This window comes from Nelumbo lutea, chromosome 6, assembly GCF_056320005.1.
Source record: "Nelumbo lutea isolate HS-2025 chromosome 6, American lotus-T2T, whole genome shotgun sequence".
Lineage (NCBI taxonomy): Eukaryota > Viridiplantae > Streptophyta > Magnoliopsida > Proteales > Nelumbonaceae > Nelumbo > Nelumbo lutea.
Window position 1 is genome coordinate 10,084,149 of NC_142689.1, and position 20,615 is coordinate 10,104,763.

General features: G+C 38.7%; 1 protein-coding gene across 6 annotated transcripts; it reads left to right on the forward strand.

Annotated features, from left to right (window-relative positions):
* The first annotated feature begins 684 nt into the window (after nt 1–684).
* On the forward strand, nt 685–19,384 carry LOC148847271 (BTB/POZ domain-containing protein At3g44820-like). 6 transcript variants are annotated; one of them, XM_088950761.1, is made up of 5 exons: nt 685–822; nt 4,339–4,429; nt 10,849–10,918; nt 15,520–16,728; nt 18,162–19,384. In XM_088950761.1, exons 4-5 carry the CDS (start codon nt 15,631–15,633, stop codon nt 18,735–18,737), a joined length of 1,674 nt encoding a protein of 557 aa, XP_088806887.1. In that variant the 5' UTR covers nt 685–822; nt 4,339–4,429; nt 10,849–10,918; nt 15,520–15,630; the 3' UTR covers nt 18,738–19,384. The 6 variants fall into 6 exon arrangements, with proteins under 6 accessions (XP_088806887.1, XP_088806884.1, XP_088806883.1 ...); XM_088950759.1 differs by lacking the exons at nt 685–822; nt 4,339–4,429 and adding an exon at nt 9,454–9,687 and having other exon boundaries at nt 15,520–15,766; nt 15,914–16,728; XM_088950760.1 differs by lacking the exons at nt 685–822; nt 4,339–4,429 and adding an exon at nt 9,793–10,424 and having other exon boundaries at nt 15,520–15,766; nt 15,914–16,728.
* The last annotated feature ends 1,231 nt before the right edge of the window (nt 19,385–20,615 follow it).

The window sequence follows — 20,615 nt, forward strand, 5'->3', positions numbered from 1 at the left end:
TTTTTTTGTAAATCATATATAACATTCATATTGAATTTAGTATGGCCTAATTGATCAATTCCGAGCCCGAATCAGGTCCAAACCCAACCGACCTCGGATTTGACATTGGACTCGGACCTTATGCTAGTTTCTTGATTGTAAGAGTCATTAATCTTTCTTTAAAAATGAAGAAAAAGAAAAAGCAAGAAAGCGAGAGAGTCATCAACCAAACCAAACCAAACACATGTAACAGTGAGACAGTTGGAAAATATTCTAGTCTAATGAATAGCATTGGTCCATCTTTTGACTTTGACCATCGCGTCGTCAACATATGCCGGTAGTCAAAAGATTTTATGGCGATCACAGCACCACGCGAAATCAATGTTAAATCAATGGTTACATTTTTTTAATGGACCAGGTGGCATTTCGAGCCTTCAGGATAAGAAGAATCCACCGGTGGACAAAGAGGAGGAGAAAACGAGAAACTTCACTGCGATCTTTTTGCCCGCCACCGTGGAAACAAATTGCAGTCGAGAGTCGAGACGTGAGAAATAGTTGCAGAAATGACGGAGAGTGAAGAAAACAAAGCGGTTACAATCAAAGAAGAGGATAAACAGAAAGCACGAGGACCATGGTTTTCAACATTTCCAGCGTTTCGTATTATATTTCCTCTTTCCAAGCAAGAAACCAATGTTTGTTTCAGTAGCAACCGACATAGTTGAAGAAAGCAAAGCACAGAAGCCAGATTTCGTGAGGTTTCCGGATGTGATGACAGAGTATCCTCCATTGAAGTTGGAAGCTGACGAGGTCGTGCAAGAATCGAGCTCTCGAAACATGTGGCAGGTTAGTTCTTCTCCGTCTCTTTAACTAAACCTACTTCATGCTCTTATTCGCTGCTCCGAAAGTTTCTATTCATATCTAAATCGATCATTTAGGGCTTTATTCTCCCTAGAAGTTTAATAGACTTCGATAAATTCGTCTTAAGTGTATATTATTAGATGCTAATATACGATGCTCTATACGACATGTTATTGCTGTATTTTATCAGTTTTGTATTTTAGTTTATTAAATTGACTCATTTTTTAGATGGTTTGCACCATTTTATTATTCCCGTTTTAGGCCAAATATAAGGTATTGATTTTCCGGGCACGATGGCACTAGATGCTGCGTCTATTGCTCAAGTTGCAGATTCAATGCCTGACTGTTCTCTTTGGTTGGACATCCATTAATATCAAATCCGTCTTTGGTTTTACTTTATGTTCTTCTTAAAAACTATGGAGCTTGTCATCTCGATTTCCGCATTGCTGAAATGGTGTTTTAGCTTCGAAATAGGAGTATCTCTTTTCTTCCTGTAAGCAGCCTAGAGTGGGGCAGGTAAGCCACCTTCAAGGGGTTCTCACATCCAAAAGCTAATCATATTAGAATCGTCTGGTCTGGTGGATTCAGTTTAGTGATTTCGTATTTGATGCTCACGATGGTCTGTCAGGATGATTCTGGTCAAAGGAGCATAAAGTAGGGAATCGATGGGTGGAAACTGGCACCAGGACATATGGTCCATATACACCATTTTTGTCGATTGCTTATTCACTGGCCACCTCCTCCCCCTTCCCAAGTGTCCTGTAGCTCGAGTTGCAACCTCGCACCATAAAAGTGTCCATCAATGTCTGGGTGAGAAGAAAATGGAAACTTATGATTCTCATAAGTCATGCATAGTTGTAAATTGTAATGTATCAGTGTCTCACCATAAGTATAGAGGGAAGATAAGTTGTGCAGCTTACTCATTATTAGATTTGGATTCAGATGGACACCTAGGTACTGTTTTTCAATTTTAAGGACTATTTTGATTGGGATAGCCAATGAAAGAAGGTTGAAGGAGAAAAAGATGGAGTGGCAACTAAACATGTCTATGTAATGGCTCTGTGGTTAGTAAAACACCACACCTGTACCATCAGTGTTAAATAACACAAATACCCTGAAAATTGGCATGCATGAAAGTTCTGAGAGGTTACACATATCTATTAATAACTCTTTAGACTAGGATATATATTTTCCCTCAATCCATGGTTAAATGGTGAAAATGAAATGCTGTAATTGTAGGTAAAAGGAGTAAAAGACAAAGGTGAAGTAGAAAGAAACAAGTGGATAAGCTGCCACCCACAAATGCCCTTAAATTGAAATCTTTGCCACTTAAGTACTTTCAAATCACTTTTGAAGTGGTTTAGGCGATATTTATAATGTCAGGAATTGGTGATTGTTGACCAGATTATGTATCGAGTATCCTGGTCTTTAATTGGTTTGATATTTTGACGTTCTTGAGCTTGAGAGAATTTGCTTTTCCATTTATTTGGGCCATCCGATCATATTAATAGGGAATAATGGGGCTTGTCTGTCATCAGTCTCAATTCGTCAATTATATCTATGATTTTTGTTGCTGTGGCAAAACAATAAAATGAGGGATTTCATACGATGCTTGAAGTGTTGGTTTTATGGTCAGTAACTCCTGGATTGGAGTGCAATTCATACTTTAGGAGGGTGATCAGCGTAGCTGAATTGGTGTTTAAATCTTGTGAGATCAGCATTTTAGAGTAGATGAGCAAGAAATGTGTTTATTGATGCCTGTTTAAGCACAAACACAATGCAAATGTCCATATTTTCATTTAGGGAAATAAGGAGATTATAGAAAAACCCTTTCAGTGTTTCCATAATTTGGGGGCATGGCACGTTGCAGCAACCCCCCTCTGATGTGGCACATTGAAACTTTGAAATGTGAAAAAGCAGAGCATTTTCTGAGTTGCCACATCCTAATTGCAGCAAAACCTTTAATAACCAAAAGTAGTAGACTTAGACAACATTGTCTCTACCGAATGAGTTTTTTGGCAGAAGCATTGCATAAATGCTGGGGCATTGCTGATTATGGTGAATCTGCTATGTCATAAAACAAAGCCATGCTTTGCAGTCAAAATAAAAGCCATGCCAAACACTGTCTCAGTGGCTCTTGAAATTTCAAATGATTCTTGAAGCATTTCTTTTGCTGTAAGACTATATTACTTTGGGTCTCCTGATAAGATATCTCCCAATTGGCTTGTCACCTACATCTGTCTTAACCTTATTCTGTATCATTGACTAGGATAACAAATTGAGCTCTCTCTCTCTCTCTCTCTCTCTCTCCTGGCACTTTGGGTTTTCTATTTTTGGGGTTATATTCTTAAGTTCTTAGTGCAGTTTTTTCTTCCCTTACTAACTAAAGAAAACATATTTAGTTAATTTAATAAAAAAAGGCAAGCCTTATGAACATTACTCAAAACACAGGAGAGAGAGAGAGAGAGAGAGAGAGAGAGAGAGAGAGAGAGAGAACCAACCTTATGAAGGAAGAAATTAAATTGGACTTACAGAGGCGAATGATGAAGAAAATTAACTTGTTGTGGATTATGCCTTTGGTGGATCTTAACTTGTGCTAGGGTGTTTTATTGCTCTTCTTCTTTTATAAACAAGCACCTGCAGTTCTGCAAGCCCCTAAAGCATTCTTTCTGGCTATTATGCCTTGTGAATTTTTTCTTCTTTTCTCAGGACCCTCCCTACCCACACCATAATAATCAAGGGAACTTACATTTGCACAATATTACAACCCGTAGGGTGACTGCAGGTGGGTTTGTATTAGAATGCCATTTTCTTTTATCAATAATTTGTATTGGAATACTATCCCACTTTTTGCCTCTTTGTCGGAGTTTTATTAAGCTCATTTCCCCAGTTAACGCTCAGCCAAAACCCCTATCAATATTGAATAGGCAAAAAGTAGGATAGTATTCCGATACAATTTACTGGCAAAAGAAAATGGCATCCTAATACAAACCCACTTGCATTCACCCCATGGATAGGGGCCTCAAATACAACTCAACCAGATACAATTGATGGTATGCCTTAACTGAGGAAATAGGCTCAACAGAATCCCTATAAAGAGGCAAACACGTTTGCCTATAAAGGATCCCTATAAAGAAAGCAACAAGTGTAGAGCTTTTTGCATTTCTAAACTGGATATTTTCTTTCACGTTTTATAGATGTTTGTTTGAGCGCATTATGGATTTTCTTGTGGTTTTAATTGATGATGGTATGCAGAGGTTAAGATTTAGTTCACTCTTCTGGATTTTCTATTATAAATTGTCATTCCAAAATCCAAACTTTCCAATAGTTTTTTTTTTTTTCGGTTCAAAAAATTGTAAAAGAATGTCAGAATTAGTTCGTTAAATGTTTGACTACAACATATTTGTCATCTTGTTCGATTCAAATTATTCACCGTCAAGCTGTTGGGTATATGTGTAGGTGCCACCTAGTCGTTCCTAATCTTTTTTTTTGTTCTCTCAGGTTTATGCTCTTGGAGGCTTCATGATTCTAAGGTGGATATGGGCCAGATGGAAGGAGAGGAGGGACAAAGATGACACATCGGGTGAACGAGGTGACTAGCATCTTTATTCCTTAGCCTTTATACATCAATGGTCGTCATTTGCCAAGAGTCACCAATGTATCATTCTACCTACGTGGAGAAAGAAATCGCTGCCTAGCAATTTGACTAAGTATAGAAATGGCTTTTCTTGTTTGCTTTCTAGATCAAACTGGAGCTTGTTTCTCTCTGTCTAGTTTTGTAGCCAACGTGTTGGGTTGGGTTTGAGTTTTTTCCCTTTGGGTGCTGTTGGTTTCAAATTCAATTCACCCATTCAAAAAGGGAAGGTGAAAGCAACGATGCTTGCTTTGTCGATACTACATGTTAGTTGTCCGGTTGTCCCTCTCAAATTCGTTTATTGGTGGGCCAACGAGCAGCGACCTTTGATTTTGCTTCAGATGGCAGAGAGAGAGAGTGTGAGTGTGTGACAGTTCATCGGTTCATCCATAAATGCTTGGTCAACATAGCAAAGACGACAACAGCATCTACTTTGGTTTGTTTACTACAATAGGCGATGCTGCTTTTTTGTGTTTCTTAAATTGAGTCCCATTTATAGTTTCGTTGGTTCCATTGTTTGCTATGATGCAGACCCATCGTGCTTTATAGGCCAATATCCATTTGCTTTTCCTTGCCTTCTTTTTTTGGCCCCACATGGAGCCCGGAATTGCTACTGGAAGGGCTGAAAGCAACGATGTGGCCAAGTCTGCAACTCTCTCTCTCTCATGGTTTTCAAAACCGGACCTAACCGAACGGTTGGACCGAAAAACCGGGAACCCCATAACTGTCATTTTGCCAAAAACCATTGATTTGATGAGCAAGCTACTTGGGCGGTTGAACCTTTCAAACCATCCAATAGTTTTGGTTGTTTTATTTTTATTTTTTATATATATTTTTTGTCAGAACGGGCCATCTATTTGGTTTGAACGGTTGGACCATTCAACCCGGAAACCGGACCCCTAAATGGTTTGTTGTCCGGTTCAGTTTATTAGAGGTTTGTGAGGAATTAAGCAAAGCCAAGCATGCTTTACCATGGTGTAATGATACCGTAAGCAACCTAGCGCCTCATAGTTGAGAGTCAATCCATAGGCTGTTTAGTGGGCATTTGACAACCATTTTTCATAAATTATAATTTTTAGTTATTAACCCCAACTATCTAAGGTACTACTTTTAAGATCCATTTAGTTTGTTGGAATAGGGATCTTGAATTTGTTTCTAAAAAAAGAATAGGGGTCTTGAATGGTTCCATCCCGATTCCAACTGTTTGGTTGGATGGAATTGGAACCCTATTCTCATTCCTGGTGAAATGGTATCCCCTTATTTGAGGGAATAGTCATTCTCCCTTGGGAATGAGAATCCAATTCTGGTTCTGATTCTGATTCTAGTCTGAATCAAATAGGTGAGGAGAATAGACCATTCCGGTTCCAATTTTAATTCCAACTGCTTCAATTTTCATCTCTAATCACATTTATTCAAAATTTAATTCACATTACATCAACTAGCTGAATGAAAAGTTGGATATTTTGTGCTTGTTATTTAGTAGTGAGTTGTTTTTACATTCTACCAGATATATCATTTAACAGCTTCCTATCATGAGGCCGTGTCTCACCGTTTGTGGTCTGGTAAACTAGTGGAATTATTTCATTTGCACATTAGGGGTTTGGTCTCGGGCTGGCGAGTATGAGAATGCATGCTTGAGTCTGAGAATCAAGAGTGGCCATTCTCCAAAAAAATGTCAGTCTGGCGACTCTGGCCTTCCCAAGACCCCTGATAGCTGGGACTAACGTGTTGAGTAATGGTTTTTACACATTACCATGGGATCTCATACAAGTAAAAAGCTCTACACACTCTGAAAGTACGATCATTCAGCTACACAGTGGAACATCTATGTATTTAACATACATGCATGGGAGATACTCTCACAAATGGTTAAATGCCATGGGTGCAGAGTTTTACTTGCGGGAGATCTGGGCTCTGCTTTGCCACCTATACATTGGTTCTGCATGAGCTAGATCACAGGCCAAATGGATAGAAGATGAGCTAAAGGACTATTACCCAATTCTGGTCCATGCGATCCAAGTTTGGGAGGGGTGGAAAGTGGACTGGATATATAATATACCTAATGATTGGCATTTTGTACAATGTAGCGGTCGGTTGATAACGGCTGAAGTTGCTGAACCAAATGATTTATTGCTTTGTCTTTCAATGGATAAAATAATTAAATAAAAAAATGTTCAAAGGTGTATTACTCTACCTAATTTCACTTTCAGTCATAAAGTAATCCACAATTTCTTTAAAAACTCGTTCACTAGAAGACAAAGCCATAAGCCTTTCAGTTCAGCTATTTCAGCTGTTATCAAATGGCCGACCTGAACCCGCGTTTCTCAAAACAATGGACCCTTGAGAAAGCGTTTCTCAAAACAATGGACCCTTGAGAAAAAAGACAACTTAGATGATTGATATTTTGGACTATGCATTTGGAGGAAGAAGAAAAATATCTTAAAAAGAAAACCCTATGCCGAGGGTCTTCAGTCCCAAAGATTGATAAAGATCTTGCTCCACATAGGAATTGCCTTTTGAACTATCAAAGATTCCAATTCTTAAAATGTTAATGAAAAAGATGAGTTTTGTTTTGCCATTGACGGGGGTTACATGGGATATCACCTGTTCCCTCTTTGCTATGCTGTTCTTGCCTCTTTACCTAATCTGTTAGGTAGAAGGTCTCTATATTGTCTGGATTTATTTTATATTTTTGCAGCAAAAAAAAGAAGGGGTTTATATGGTTCAGTCCACCTCTAGGGTGGAGCTAGGATTTCTAGGGGTGGACTGAATCCTGCCCGTGGATTGATGCCAAATTCATGAGCAGGATGAGGTTTAGTGGGTTGCAATTCAGATTTCTGAGGTGAATTGCAGTCCACTTATCCCAAAAAAAAAAAAAAAAAGACTTTTATCTTTTTTCTTTTTACAAATTATATTATGGATTAATTTGGTGGAATGATTTTGATCACTAAAAAACAATCAAATTTGCTTAAACTGTTGAACAACCGTATTGTCCTTGTGGTTTTGGCAATTCAAAAGTACCGATCTGGTTAAGTCGTCACTATCTTCTATCCTGGCTTGATTTGTCTTAAAAAATCTTCTGTTACCTACAAATTGAGATTTAACACATGGGATTGATAAGAATGCACAGCTTATAAAATTGGGGGCAATATTGTCCCACTTGGACTAGATGTAGTTCCATTTCTGTCATTGTGTCACGGACTCACGGGTAGAAACATTTCAGTTTGATTGGACCGTTCGACAACTTCGACTAATTTACACAAAAAAAAAGCAAAAAATGAAAGAAAAATTGCTTATATATCATCTTTTACAACAAAATAAACATAATCAATAAATAGAGATGTAAATGGGGTCGTGCCACGGGTGGCACGGAACGATGGTTTACGGGCTGTGCTGGACACGACATGATTGTATGAGTCTTGTTGGGCTTGGGGTTTCAGGTTCGTGGGCTAGGTCAGCATGACATGATTGAGTGGGCTGTGCCGCCCGTGACCTACGTATTGGCATGGCCCGTATATATTTATATATTTTATATGTTTATGTATATAAATGCATAATATTTATATATATACATTATAATTATATAATAATATATAGTATATAGTATATTAATAAAATAAACAATTGTTTTCAATTTTATTATACTATTTATTTAATTATTATTGTATATATAAAAATTTTAAGATTTTTTCAATTTTTTTTATATAAATAGCTTTGGCTCGGCCCATTGCCTGACGTGGCTTAAGGTTCGACCCATGGCATGATATGGGCCTATGCGGATTCGAGCTGTGGATTGTGTTGGGTAGACCCCCAAAATATCTCAAGGAAGGAAGACACGGCTTAGGACAGCCCGTGGGCTGGCATGGCATGACTCGCATTTTGCTCGAGGCGTAGACAGGTTGTGCTGTGCCAGTCCAACACGACCCGTTTTACAGCTCTAGTCACAAACACTTATTAATGCATATATTTGAGGTGCCAGCTACTAAGTTAATATTCCCCAAGAATCAGACAAGCAAAAACTGTTTTGGCTGTTGGCTACCAGTTCGAGCAATGTGACGTTCCCAGAGTCTGAGTCTATATCTGTTATGTAGTGTCTTGTGGGTAGAGTGTGGGTTGCGTTTAGTGGGTAACAGATTTGAATTTGTACAGTTCAGATATGATAACATCTAGCTTACATGAGCACCCCACATGGGCTCTATATGCACATCTCAGCATGCATTAGGAATCTCTCGTATTTGTCATTGATAGATGTTCCCAGTACGTTGAAATGTGCGGTGGGGTGGCGGTGAATGCGAATTTGATAACATTCGAGTTTACGTTTCCGCCTCACAAGCAGCCGCCCCACATCCCCACCGTGTATTGGGAATATCTCCCGATGATGACAGCCAATTGTGGAGCGGAGACGTGATCTCCATGCATACAGGACCGGACATGCCATCACGTGTTGAATGGAAATGGACGAGTGCTGACCTGAACTCCTAACATAGGATGCCTGAGAGATTGCTGCCAGTAGGCCTACAAGTGGGAAAGAAATGAAGGCAGCCTTCAGAAAAAGTGGCTGCGTTCAAGATGGATGGTTCATCTTATCATTGTGGTTTGTTTCACAATCAATGCATGTCATGTGAACAATGGACTTGGGCTAAAATGATTGGTCAGTGAAAAGGGAATGTGGCCCAGAAACTTAACTTCTCTATCCCAAAGCAAGGGTTTGTGGTGTTACCGTTGGTGTGACCGTTATTTTCAGTTATTACATCACATGGATAAAAATGTTGTTTTGAGCTCAGCCCCTCAAGTCCTCGACCATCCTGTAAACCGCAACTCTTAACAGTTAAAAAACCAGAGAGAGAGAGAGAGAGGTCGGTTCACCCATTAGTAGTGCAGTGGGCAGAGACAGAGTGGGTCACGGCCTCACGGGGCTAAGAGCCTAGACGCGTTAAGATAATAATACAAGGTGCGCGTTACGTTGTGATTGTGTATTTTCACGTGGATCTCCGGGCCCGCAATGAAACGAAAGCTGTCCTCTGAGTTTCTCTCTCTCGTGATCATGGGTGCAGCAGGGGGCCAGAGGCCCAGAAAACACTCCCAGGGGAGAGGGAAAGGGAGACACAGATGCAGACATGGTGGGCTTTATCGTTGCAAAGCGTGAGCGGTTCTGCGATTCTTCCGTGTCAGGGGATAGGGATACCAGCCAACCGGCCAAGGCCAGAGACGCCCAGGTGACGGATATGCAGTTCCACCTAGGACAGAATCTTTGCATGATTAGCCTTACCAAACACGGCGTTTTGGGTTGAAATTATATTAAAGATGTTGATTATTTTTTCTGCTGGAGGGGGGTGGTGTTAGACTGGCTGTTAGTCTTGAACTCTTGGTGGTGTGTGGTGTTGTTTTCATTCTTTTGGCAACTGGCAAACTGGTTGGCAATTGGCATCCCCCAACGCTCACGGAGTCAGTTTACAGTCTCACAGTCACAGCCACGGACCACCACAGTGAGTCCCACAAACGAACGTCTCTTCGTTCCGTCTTGCCTGTTCACGTCGTGATATGTGCGCCGGTTTTCTTTTTAAACAGAAAGAGAGAAGTAAAAGAAATGGACCCCGTCTTTTTTAAATTTCCAATTTCGTTGTTCGTCGTGGTTCTGAGTGATGACTGCTGTTGCTGGATGCTTTTGGTGCTGGCAATGGCACGAGTTCAACTTTTTACGAACACCTGGATGGCATAGCTGTAAAGATCACCACCCATCAGCATTCTTTACTATCAGGACCATCTCACCCAGTTCCCTGCCTTTCTCTCCCTCTACTATCAGTTCCGTGTCTTCTCTCTCTCTTCCCCTTTTCGAATTCCACTCCTTTAGTCCTCGTTCCCTGCTTCAGTCCATGTGAATAAGGCTTGTTGCCGTCTCTCTTATGGCTTCGACTGGGAAGGCTTGTGCATTCTATCGTGAAGGAAACGATTGGTACGTTTCTTCCCCCTCTCCTTACCATATCTGTCTATCTTTTCTTGAAACTTTCAATATCAATTTTGCTCCCCAATCCCTTGCTTTTTTAGGGTAATTGGAACGGTGAGTTCCATGGGAGATTCTGGTTAGGGATCTACTTTGCTTGCCTTCGTCTGAAGTTATGATTGAATTAGATGATTTAATTGGAACTACCAGCGGAAATTCATCAGCCAGACACTAAGTGTTCCAAGTTTACCTCTACAACAATTGTAACTGCATGGTTTTAATTTCAAAAATTATCTTTGTCAAAAAAAAAGGAAAAAGAAAAAGAAAAAAGAGTAGGCAGGAGCTTAACTTTACCAAGTATTATGAATCTTCTTTGAAGTTTTGATTGAAGGATATCATTCATATGAAAAACATTTGTTTTTTTCCTGCATGCCAGGTTTTGTAATGCTGGTCTGCCAAGTGATATTGCTGTTGAAGTAGATGGTGTTTGCTTCCATCTTCACAAGGTATGGTTTTATTTTTCCTAACATTGCATACTTAAGGTTTATACTCTGCTGATTCGTTTCAATTTTTGAAAAAAGAATGTTAGAGTGAGGTAAATGCTTGACTTAACTTTCTAAAATATCTCATGAGCAGTTGCTATGCTTTTATTTTTATTTTTATTTTTAATTTTAATAATCTAAAATTTTTACTTGTTCAAGAACTTGGGAGACATGTGAAAGGGCCTATTATGATTCAAATTGTGTTTAGGTGAAATTTAGGTTTTTTACTTTTTTAATATTGGTTGTGTATTATAACTAGTGGTTAAGGGATAAGAGAATAATATAAATTATGTCATGAAATCAAGACCTTGATGATGCAGATATTTATGAAGCTGAGGTGAGCATTGAACAAGATCTCCTGGCATCTGATCCCCATTATGTTTTCAGAGAGGGAAGAAGATTAATAACAGAGAAGAATGTGTAATCCCCTATAGAGATAGATAAATAGATAGACAGGACCAAGAGTCTCATATGGAGTTACATCTTAACCTATATGCTAGTATGTCGATTGGGATCTCTATGGGTCTGGCCACCCAATTCCACTTCAAGACACAGATAACCTTGACATTTAACCATTAAAATACATTGATGCTCTTGTAGCATAGGTATTTGCCTTAGTATGGACCAGTGAATGGAGAAAAATCATCCTGGTAGAGTGGTAGGGGGTCAGGGGGCCCTGCAGATTCTCAGCACAAGGCTTGTTGGTGGGTGACAAGGCAAGTCTATATGCAACTGTATAAATCTGCCAATGTCCTTGAATCTGCCAAGTAGGCTGGTAGGCAGTAAGACAGCATTTCAATCCTTGCTCATTCAATCTTGACACCTGATCTATGTTAACTAGATTGCAGCAGAGTCATAGTCATATGGTTCTAGTGCTTGGTGGTGAAGTATATCAAATAATGGTGGATTTGAATAGGTTTCTGTCCAGATGTAGGGAACCAGGTGGAACTTTTGGAAGGTGCTTGGTGTGGAAGCAGCCCCATACAAGTAAAATTTTCTTCTTTATACCATTACATAATTTAGGATGGAATTACAATTCAAGAGTGTTATGAGTTCGTTTGAACTGGAGTCCCCATTGTTGATGCTAGGTTAACAATTGGGGAAGGACGAAGGAATGCCTAAATTGACATTTTGGTTCAGTTTCGTTGAACTTAGAATCATATTGCTGATGAAAATAGGAGGGTGTGGATGGATGACACAGAAAGCATTGATGTGCCATAGGTGTGGGGTCTGTTGAAATCAGACCTGTTGTGGGCTGTATAAGGATCCAAGGATAAAGAAGCATGGCTTTATATGCTGTAAAGGAACCATAAACAGCATGAAAAAAGATGGACCAAGAGCTATATATGCAAAAATTGAATTCCAGCATTTTGAACATCATAAAAGAGAAGAGAGGATCAAATGTTGCTTTAACAGGGAAACCAGTAGAGAAAATAGGCCTTGATACTTCCAAGGCAGGACTCAATTCAACTCCAATATAGATTTGAATCCACAGCTGGGCCTACCCTTACGACTTATTCTTAAAATAGAAAAAAAACACTTAAAAATATCTAATTTCTTTGTATTTAAGACAATCCTGTTACTCTCTGACATCTCGTCAATAGAATTACCATATTTTTCCCAAAAATATACATGACTCACAAGATCTTGGTCTCATTTGATCTCAAGTCAACTAAGCCTTATTCCTAGCTATTTGGGGTGAGCTATGATATCAAAATAAAGTCAAATATGCAAGTTTTGAGTCTTTTGGCTCCTTAAATTCAGGATGCAAAAATAGTGATGAACATGAAACTTCTATAGTTCAATTTCTCTAAATTCCTTGGAAACATGATTAAAAATCTAAAGTTTTACAAAATTGCTAGCACTAAAGGAATCTAGAGAAACTTTCTTCTTCCATGGTTTTTGTCCTTTTTATGTCAAAGTCAAATCTATGTAACTCTTATTGGCGGAGGGTGTGCCTCTTTCCTTTCATCTAGTTGCTGCCTCCAGTGTTGCATGGACATGGACACGAGAATCAGAATCTGGCATGTGTCCAGGAGTCTGACTTGGCAAGACAAAAAAAAAAAAAAAAAAGACTCACAGACATGCCTATGACTCTATGGACAAGTATAAGCTATTAAACTACTTTATATTTTGTTTAATTTTGGCATTACAATCCTATAAAAAAGTTTTTAAAAGCTTAGCTTTGTTAACATTTTGTAGGAAAGGTGACACTTGATGTGTCCATTAATTGCTCATTTGCATCAAATAAGCAACGAGAGAAAGAAAAATGAGCGGACAAGGATAGGACTTACTTTCTTGCTGCTTGTGTCATGAAGGAAGACATAATCCCTTTCCCTTTCAGTTGTCCAGTCTTTCTTCTTCTTTGTCCTGATGAGAAGAGAGATCTTGCATTGATCAACTGCACATTTTGTGATTGATATGCATAATAAAAAGGTTAAGGCTGCATTTGGCATTCTTTATTTTAAGGACTTATCTCCTTTTTGCTGTTAAAAATTCAGTGTTCATAGGGGCATTTAAACTGCAAAAAGGAGATAAGTCCTTAAAATCAGGAATGCCAAATGCAGCCTAAGTAGAATTGATGGTTCCAATACAATCCCAGCCGATCATGCAAAGACTATATTTCACGCATTAATGGATCAAAGAATTGCATGGATGGATCAAATTTTTTTTTTGGTGGTGAAAGGAAGAAAGATCAGAAGGATTGGAACCTTCTATCGGGTGAGTACTCAGGTTCAATTCCTGGGTAATCTCAATGGAGAAGTGTCCCCTAAGAATCCATGAAGTGCCAGTGTTGCCAGATACATGTCTGGCACAAACACTTCATTTAGGAGAGTCCTTGCAACACTTCTTGTAAGGTGTAATTCTTCATTTAGGCAGTGATGTGAAGATGTATCTCTTAACAGAGGTGATTCCAGATATGATACTATGGGCTTCTTTTAAGGGTGTGACAGCATCTTGTATTCTTGTTAAGTATTTTGGACATCATGGGTGTTTATTAGTTATATGTCATCTCTTGCTTTGGCATGGCTTCTGAGGGGCTATAGTAGAAGCGATCAAAATTTGTGAAACCTTGTCCCCCTTGCAATTTGTTGGTTCATATTGGAAAGTTTGAAATATATGGACTTCAGGGGGTGTTGTTTTTTTGGATTTTGAGAGGGGAGAAAGTTGGTCAGTGGGATTTTGGTTCCCATTGACCAAGAATCCCATGTTCTTTTTTCAAATTTATGTGGGGACCAGGGAAAGTTTATTTTCCCAGGTACCACTTACCCAGGTAAGTGATACCCATCTCCTAGGTGGGTAAATAATTTCCCCACCTGGGGGGGAAGTTGCCAACACTTGAATGGACAAAAATTCCCCTTTTAATAATGGATTTTTTTTTTGGCTAAAATGGTAATTGCCTTATTTACTTGAGAAGTAAAAGAACATGGGTAAATGCACTTACCTGGGTAAATGTTTCCCAAGAAAAACTTACCCAGGTAATTGCATTTACCCGGGTAAGTAACTTACCAAAAAGTGAACGGGGCCTTAAAGGGAAAACTGCCTGGGAATGTTGAGAGGCTTCTCCTCATTTGGTAGTCTAATCTGACAATTTTTGAAGGCTAAGGTTTTCTCACTTCGGTAATGGTTGGAAATGATTTTTTTTTATAAGTAATATGATTGGAAATGAATTAAATTTTTATCCTTATTCGATGTATTAAATGACATGGGTTATAGAGGAAGACCATGCAATCTTTTGTAATCCTCCCCCCACTCTCACCCCCCTCCCCCCCCAAAAAAACCCTACTTATAAAAAAGAAAAGAAAAGTTATGCAGCATTTGGATCAAACAGGACTGAGCTTCAAAAACTAGATACAAAATCATGATACAAGTGTATATGAGAGATACCTGTATCTGTAACTCTATCATGGATTTGAGGAAATGAAGAATTATGTCCCCATTTCTTGTATTGTCTATGTCAGCATCCTTGTCTGGTTATCATAGATTGCTGTAGAAACTGATCTGACAAGTTAGTCAGCTAGATAATAGTGGAAACAGAGTTAACCAGCTAGACAATGCTGAAGAGAGATGGACCAGATGGTCAGTCTCAACAATGTGTCAATATTCATATTCAAGCAATTTGGTTCTGAATTATCAACTGTATATGCGTGAGAATCATTGGAAATTGCTTTCATACCCAGAAAAATTCTCCATCATACTTGAAAATTATGTAATCTGAACAAATTATAAAGAGTTCTCGACTAGAACCTAACCTTTTTTTATACTCATTTGGGGGGTGAGGGAGTTAGTAGAATAGCACATATTTATACAATAACCACTAGGAACATGCTCCAATCAGTGTTTCTTTTAGTTCTGTGGCTGTGCTGTATTTCATTTTCCTGTGAAATGGCTTCATATATTTTCCAGGCCTTTGTTATTTGCTTTGTAATTAAGCCATTGCTCTCTTAGAGGAATTCTTGGCAAGATAAATATTAGTGTGCTCCTCTTCGTAGTTTAGTTTATTTTTTTAATTGGAAAGAAGACCTTTTTCATGACCTAAAAATACATTGCATGTGCCTGTTCAGTTTCCTCTTGTATCGAAATGTGGGAAGATAGAAAATTTATTGGAAGATTCTCAGAGTAAGCATGGAGAGACTTTCTACACCACATTAAGTAAATTTCCTGGTGGACCTGATATGTTTTTGGCTGCAGCCAAATTCTGCTATGGGGCCAGAGTGGAATTGGCACCAAGGAACGTAGTGATGTTGTATTGTGCAGCAGATTATCTTGAAATGACAGAGGAATATGGAGAAGAAAACTTATTAGCGAAGTGTGAGAATTTCTTTCACAAGAATGTGCTTTGTAACTGGAAAAATTGTATTTTGGCTCTTCAAAGTTCTGATCCTGCCATTTTGAGAGCTGAAAAGCTACAGGTTTTGAGCAAATCTCTGAATTCTCTATCTATGATGGCTTGTACAGATCCTAGTCTATTTGGATGGCCCATGATGATGTATGGTACCTTACAGAGCCCTGGTGGAAGCATCCTATGGAATGGTATAAACACTGGGGCAAGAATCAGAAGCTTGGAGTCTGACTGGTGGTTTGAAGATGTTTCATACTTCAGTGTGTCTTTGTTTGAGAGGCTCATTCAAACAATGAAAGCAAGAGGTATGAGACCTGAAAATGTAGCAGGTGCAATCATGTACTATACAAGAAAGTATCTACCAGGTCTCAGCCGATGGCAGAGTGGACAAAGTGGGAAAAGTAGATCTGTTACAAGTTTTAGCATGACACCTGCCACTATTGATCAGAGGGTTCTGCTGGAAAGCATTGAAAAGCTGCTCCCTGAGAAGAAAGGGAAATCTTTTTGCCGTTTTTTGTTGGGGCTTCTACGCGTTGCAATGATACTGGATGTTAGTCAACTGTGCAAGGACTCCTTGGAGAGAAGGGTTGGAATGCAACTGGATCTAGCAACTCTTGATGGTCTTTTAATTCCTACTTATTCAGATTCTGATACTTTATACAATACTGATTGCGTAGAACGGATTATCCAGCATTTTTTATCTTTAGAATCAAGTGTGACATGGTTTTCTCCATCATCATTTGACCTAGAAACATCATCACCATCTGGTTCCCTACAGAAAGTTTCAAAGTTGATTGACAGCTACATTGCAGAGGTTGCTGCTGATGTAAACCTGAAACCTGATAAGATACGATCTCTTGTGGAATCTCTTCCAGAATCTTCAAGGTCCTTTCATGATGGACTATACCGAGCGCTGGATATCTATTTTAAGGTTTAGATCTATTCATCACTCTTAACAGAAGCAAATTCATCAAATGTTTTTCTAGTTAGTGAAGGTTCTTATTCTGTTCACTGTTTCTAGAAAATGGAAAGGTTTGATGGTGAGGCATATACTTCAAGGTGACTAGGTGAGGCAGGACCAAACTGCTTTGCCTCAATAGTATCACATATCTTTTATGAGGCATGCACCTCAAATGGTAAGAGGTGTATTGCTTCATGCCTTCTGCCTCAACCATTTTAATGTTGATTCTGTTACTGATCTTCTCAATTCTGAATCACTTATTCTAGTGGAACAAGTTTTGTTCTGATTGACATAATCTTATTAACTTCATGTATGAAATTCATTGTTTTTTTTTTTTTTGGAGCTCTATATGGTTCAGGCTATTAAACAGAATGAGCGGAATTTCAGAGATTTTACCTCTAGAAAGTAGAAACTACCTTTTATGTGATAAAAGGAAATTAAGAGTAATATCTTTGTTATCATCTACACTTTTATTCTAGCAAATAGCACTAAATTGCTGTAATAAATGGAATCATTAAAGTCAAGGAATTTAACTTCTACCATGAACCTTTCCCAATGTAATTTGAAGTTCTTCTAGAAACAAGTATATCTGACTTCATCTTCATAACAGAACATCATCTGCAGTTGCATTTATTCATAATATCATCATAAACAGCTGCATTTGATTATTTCTCCTTGTCAGTATCTAAATCTTCATTAATCCAATTGAAACTGGTATTATTTTTGTTTTATTTATTTTAATTAGTTTTGTCTGATTAGTTAGTTGTCATGGTCTTTACAAGGAAACATGAGGAGAACCCAAGATGTGTTGCCACGTTATTGCCACAAATGAATTTGGACTACAGTAAGTTTGCAAATCAGATCGCAGGGTGGGAAGAAATGATTCCTCCTGCTTCTGCAAAATTTGGTCTACACGGAGGGAGGTTGCTATCCATCACTTGGTGGCTCTTATCAAGGAATTATGTTGTTCAAAGAATTCACCAAAGAGATGATCATAATCATCTGATCTCTAACATTATTTTGGACTTTATGAGACAACATGGCCACTGGTCTACTAAAGGAATCACAAATTTTTGGACAATTGGGTTTATCTAGTTAGGCCATTTTTCTACCTGGAAGGTTTCCTTGGATGGTCCATCCAATTGATGGGTCTAAAAAACTCCTTTGCTGTCTTCTACATGCATGGAGGCAGGGAGTGCAACTTCTTCCTATCCTTGCATGTATATTAGCTAGCATATGTATATGGAGTTTGACCACATGGAGGCAGGGGGTACAATTTCTTCCCATTCTGACATATACTTTGGCAAGCTTATGTGTGGAATCTGGCTGGATTCAGAGTAGTTTCTTTGTTGGAACTACAAAGTCATGGACACTGCAGTCATTGTCTTATAGCTGTTTTGCAGGCACACCCTTGGCTTTCAGATAATCAGAAGGAGCAACTCTGCAGCTTGATAAACTATCGGAAGCTCTCAATTGATGCCTGTGCACATGCATCTCAAAATGAGCGCTTGCCACTCAGAATCATTCTTCAAGTCCTCTTCTTCGAGCAGCTACAGTTGCGAACAGCTCTTTCTGGCTGTCTTCATGTCTTGGATAATGAGAGTGCTCCTGCAGGACCTACTACTGCCACTGATGAGATAGCAGGCCACATTGTGCAAAAAAATGGATGGGTTACAGTTGTCCGTGAAAACCGAGTCCTTAAAGTAGATATGGAGAGAACGAGGGCTAGAGTTGCTGAACTTGAGCAAGAAATTGGAAAAATAAAACAAGAGATGCATAGGGTGGCTAAATTGCGTAGCTTCTTCAGTTCCACACGTTTGATGGCAAAGAGAATTGGGTGCAAGCTTCTGCCACGATCCTCTGATGTACAAGCAGAAATTATTGAAAGTGTGGTTCCTAGTCCAAGGGCATCCACTGAACAGGCACAGCCTTCACACCATTTAAGACAACGCAAAAGTTTCTCTTTGTTCTCATCATAGAAACGAAGAAAGGTTAAATTATGTCAATTCTGTAGAAAAATTTTGTAGTGGCTAAAGGTGGGTGGATGTGAAGGTAGTCTTCCACCGCAGATAAGATAAGCAAGAACTGGCAGAGTTGGACACTGTTGTTTATTGGTCCTTGGGTGATGCTCTATGCTAAAAAGTTGGTTAAGCGAAGCCAGTAAAAGTTCCTGCATTCTTTTGGTGATAAGGGGAGAAAATACGGAAGTAGCTCAGAGAAAAGATATGAATCAGGTGATATGTTCATCAGATTACCCCAAAACCAGTACATATGTTACATGCATAAAAGTTAGCTTCTTCCCATTTTGATGGAAAAAAGCTTCAGAATATGCTATTTTATCATGCGAGAGAAGATGCTCATTACTGCACAGCATGACACTTAGTTTAAGGTTTTGCTGTCCACTGGTGAGTGTCCAACTATCCAAGATCAGATCAACGAATTACAGAGGGCTTGCGATATGATGGAGCTAAGCTGTTTAAAAATAACAGAAAAGCATGTAATTTCCTGCGGTGTATATATGCATGATTTATTTGTAATACATTGTTGTACAGCTCTGTGAAACAAGATAAAGTTTCAGAAATATGGGGGACCATGGAAGATGTTAGGCTCCCTTGTTTTGAACCAATCGGGCTACCATTCTTGAAACGCATTCTTTTCTTTATTTGTTTTTTATGTACTTTTCTTTGGTTAAGGTGGGAACCCACAGATCCAAGGTTGTGAGTAGAAACACCATCCATTGGAGCTATGTCTATTCGTACTAGATCTGGTATTTATGCCATCTCTTAAGCTCCGAAAGTTGTCTTAATTCATTGCATTTATCCTAACTACTAATATGACGTATAACTGTTCCTCTTATCGGTTAGCTTCCCCATAGATTCTTCCTCCATGGGAAGAACTTGACAGTGGACAAAGAAATAAGAAGATTACATTTCATGAAGGTTCATGGAATCCACCCAGCCTACACTTCCATTTGTCCTACCAACTCCACTTCCACTCACTAACTTGCATCCACAAGAAGAACAAATTCTCATCAGAAATATGATTCTAACCCTGATATACAAATGCTAATGATCTACCACTTTGAGGAACACTATAGACATGGCTATCCGTGGATTCTTCTAGAAAAACGGACAGCCTGGACTTTTCCCTTATATTCTACTAGAAGATGTATAACATTGATTTAAAAAATACATATGATAGAATTCTTAGAGAGATAATATGATGGGCTTTGAAAAAGAAATGTTCAAAATATGTATATTGGCCTAATTGTGGGTATTTATGAGGGAGCAACAATCAATGTTGCATTGATCCTAGATGAATTAACAAAACATATTAAGGAGGAAGTTCCATGGTGAGATTAAATGTGCTTATCAAAAAAAAAAAATGAAGAGATTAAAATAAGTGTGGCTAAAATATAGTATATGACATGTAAATTTAGTAATAATAGTGTAAATCAAGATACACTTGGGAGTGGAGACCAAGAGGTAACTTAATGCAATCACTTCTAGTACTTTGGTTCAATAACTCATAAGAGATGAGGGATTGAGAAAGACATCATCCAAAGAATCATAGGAGGATAGGCAAAATGGAGGGGTGCATCTGGACTTTTATGTGATAAGCAAATACCATTAGATTAAAAGGAAATTTCTATAAAACAGTTGTGATGCCAGCTATGTTGTATTGAGCATAGTTTTGGGTAGCCAAGAAACATGTCCAAAAACTAAGGCTGCATTTGGAAGCGATGTAAGTCAAGAACTAATGTAAAATTTACAACAGTTCGGTTTCATAGGCGTTTGGAAGGAGCGTGTAATTATGATCGATGTAAAACTCCACTCAGGTTCAGTTTTGTATGCATA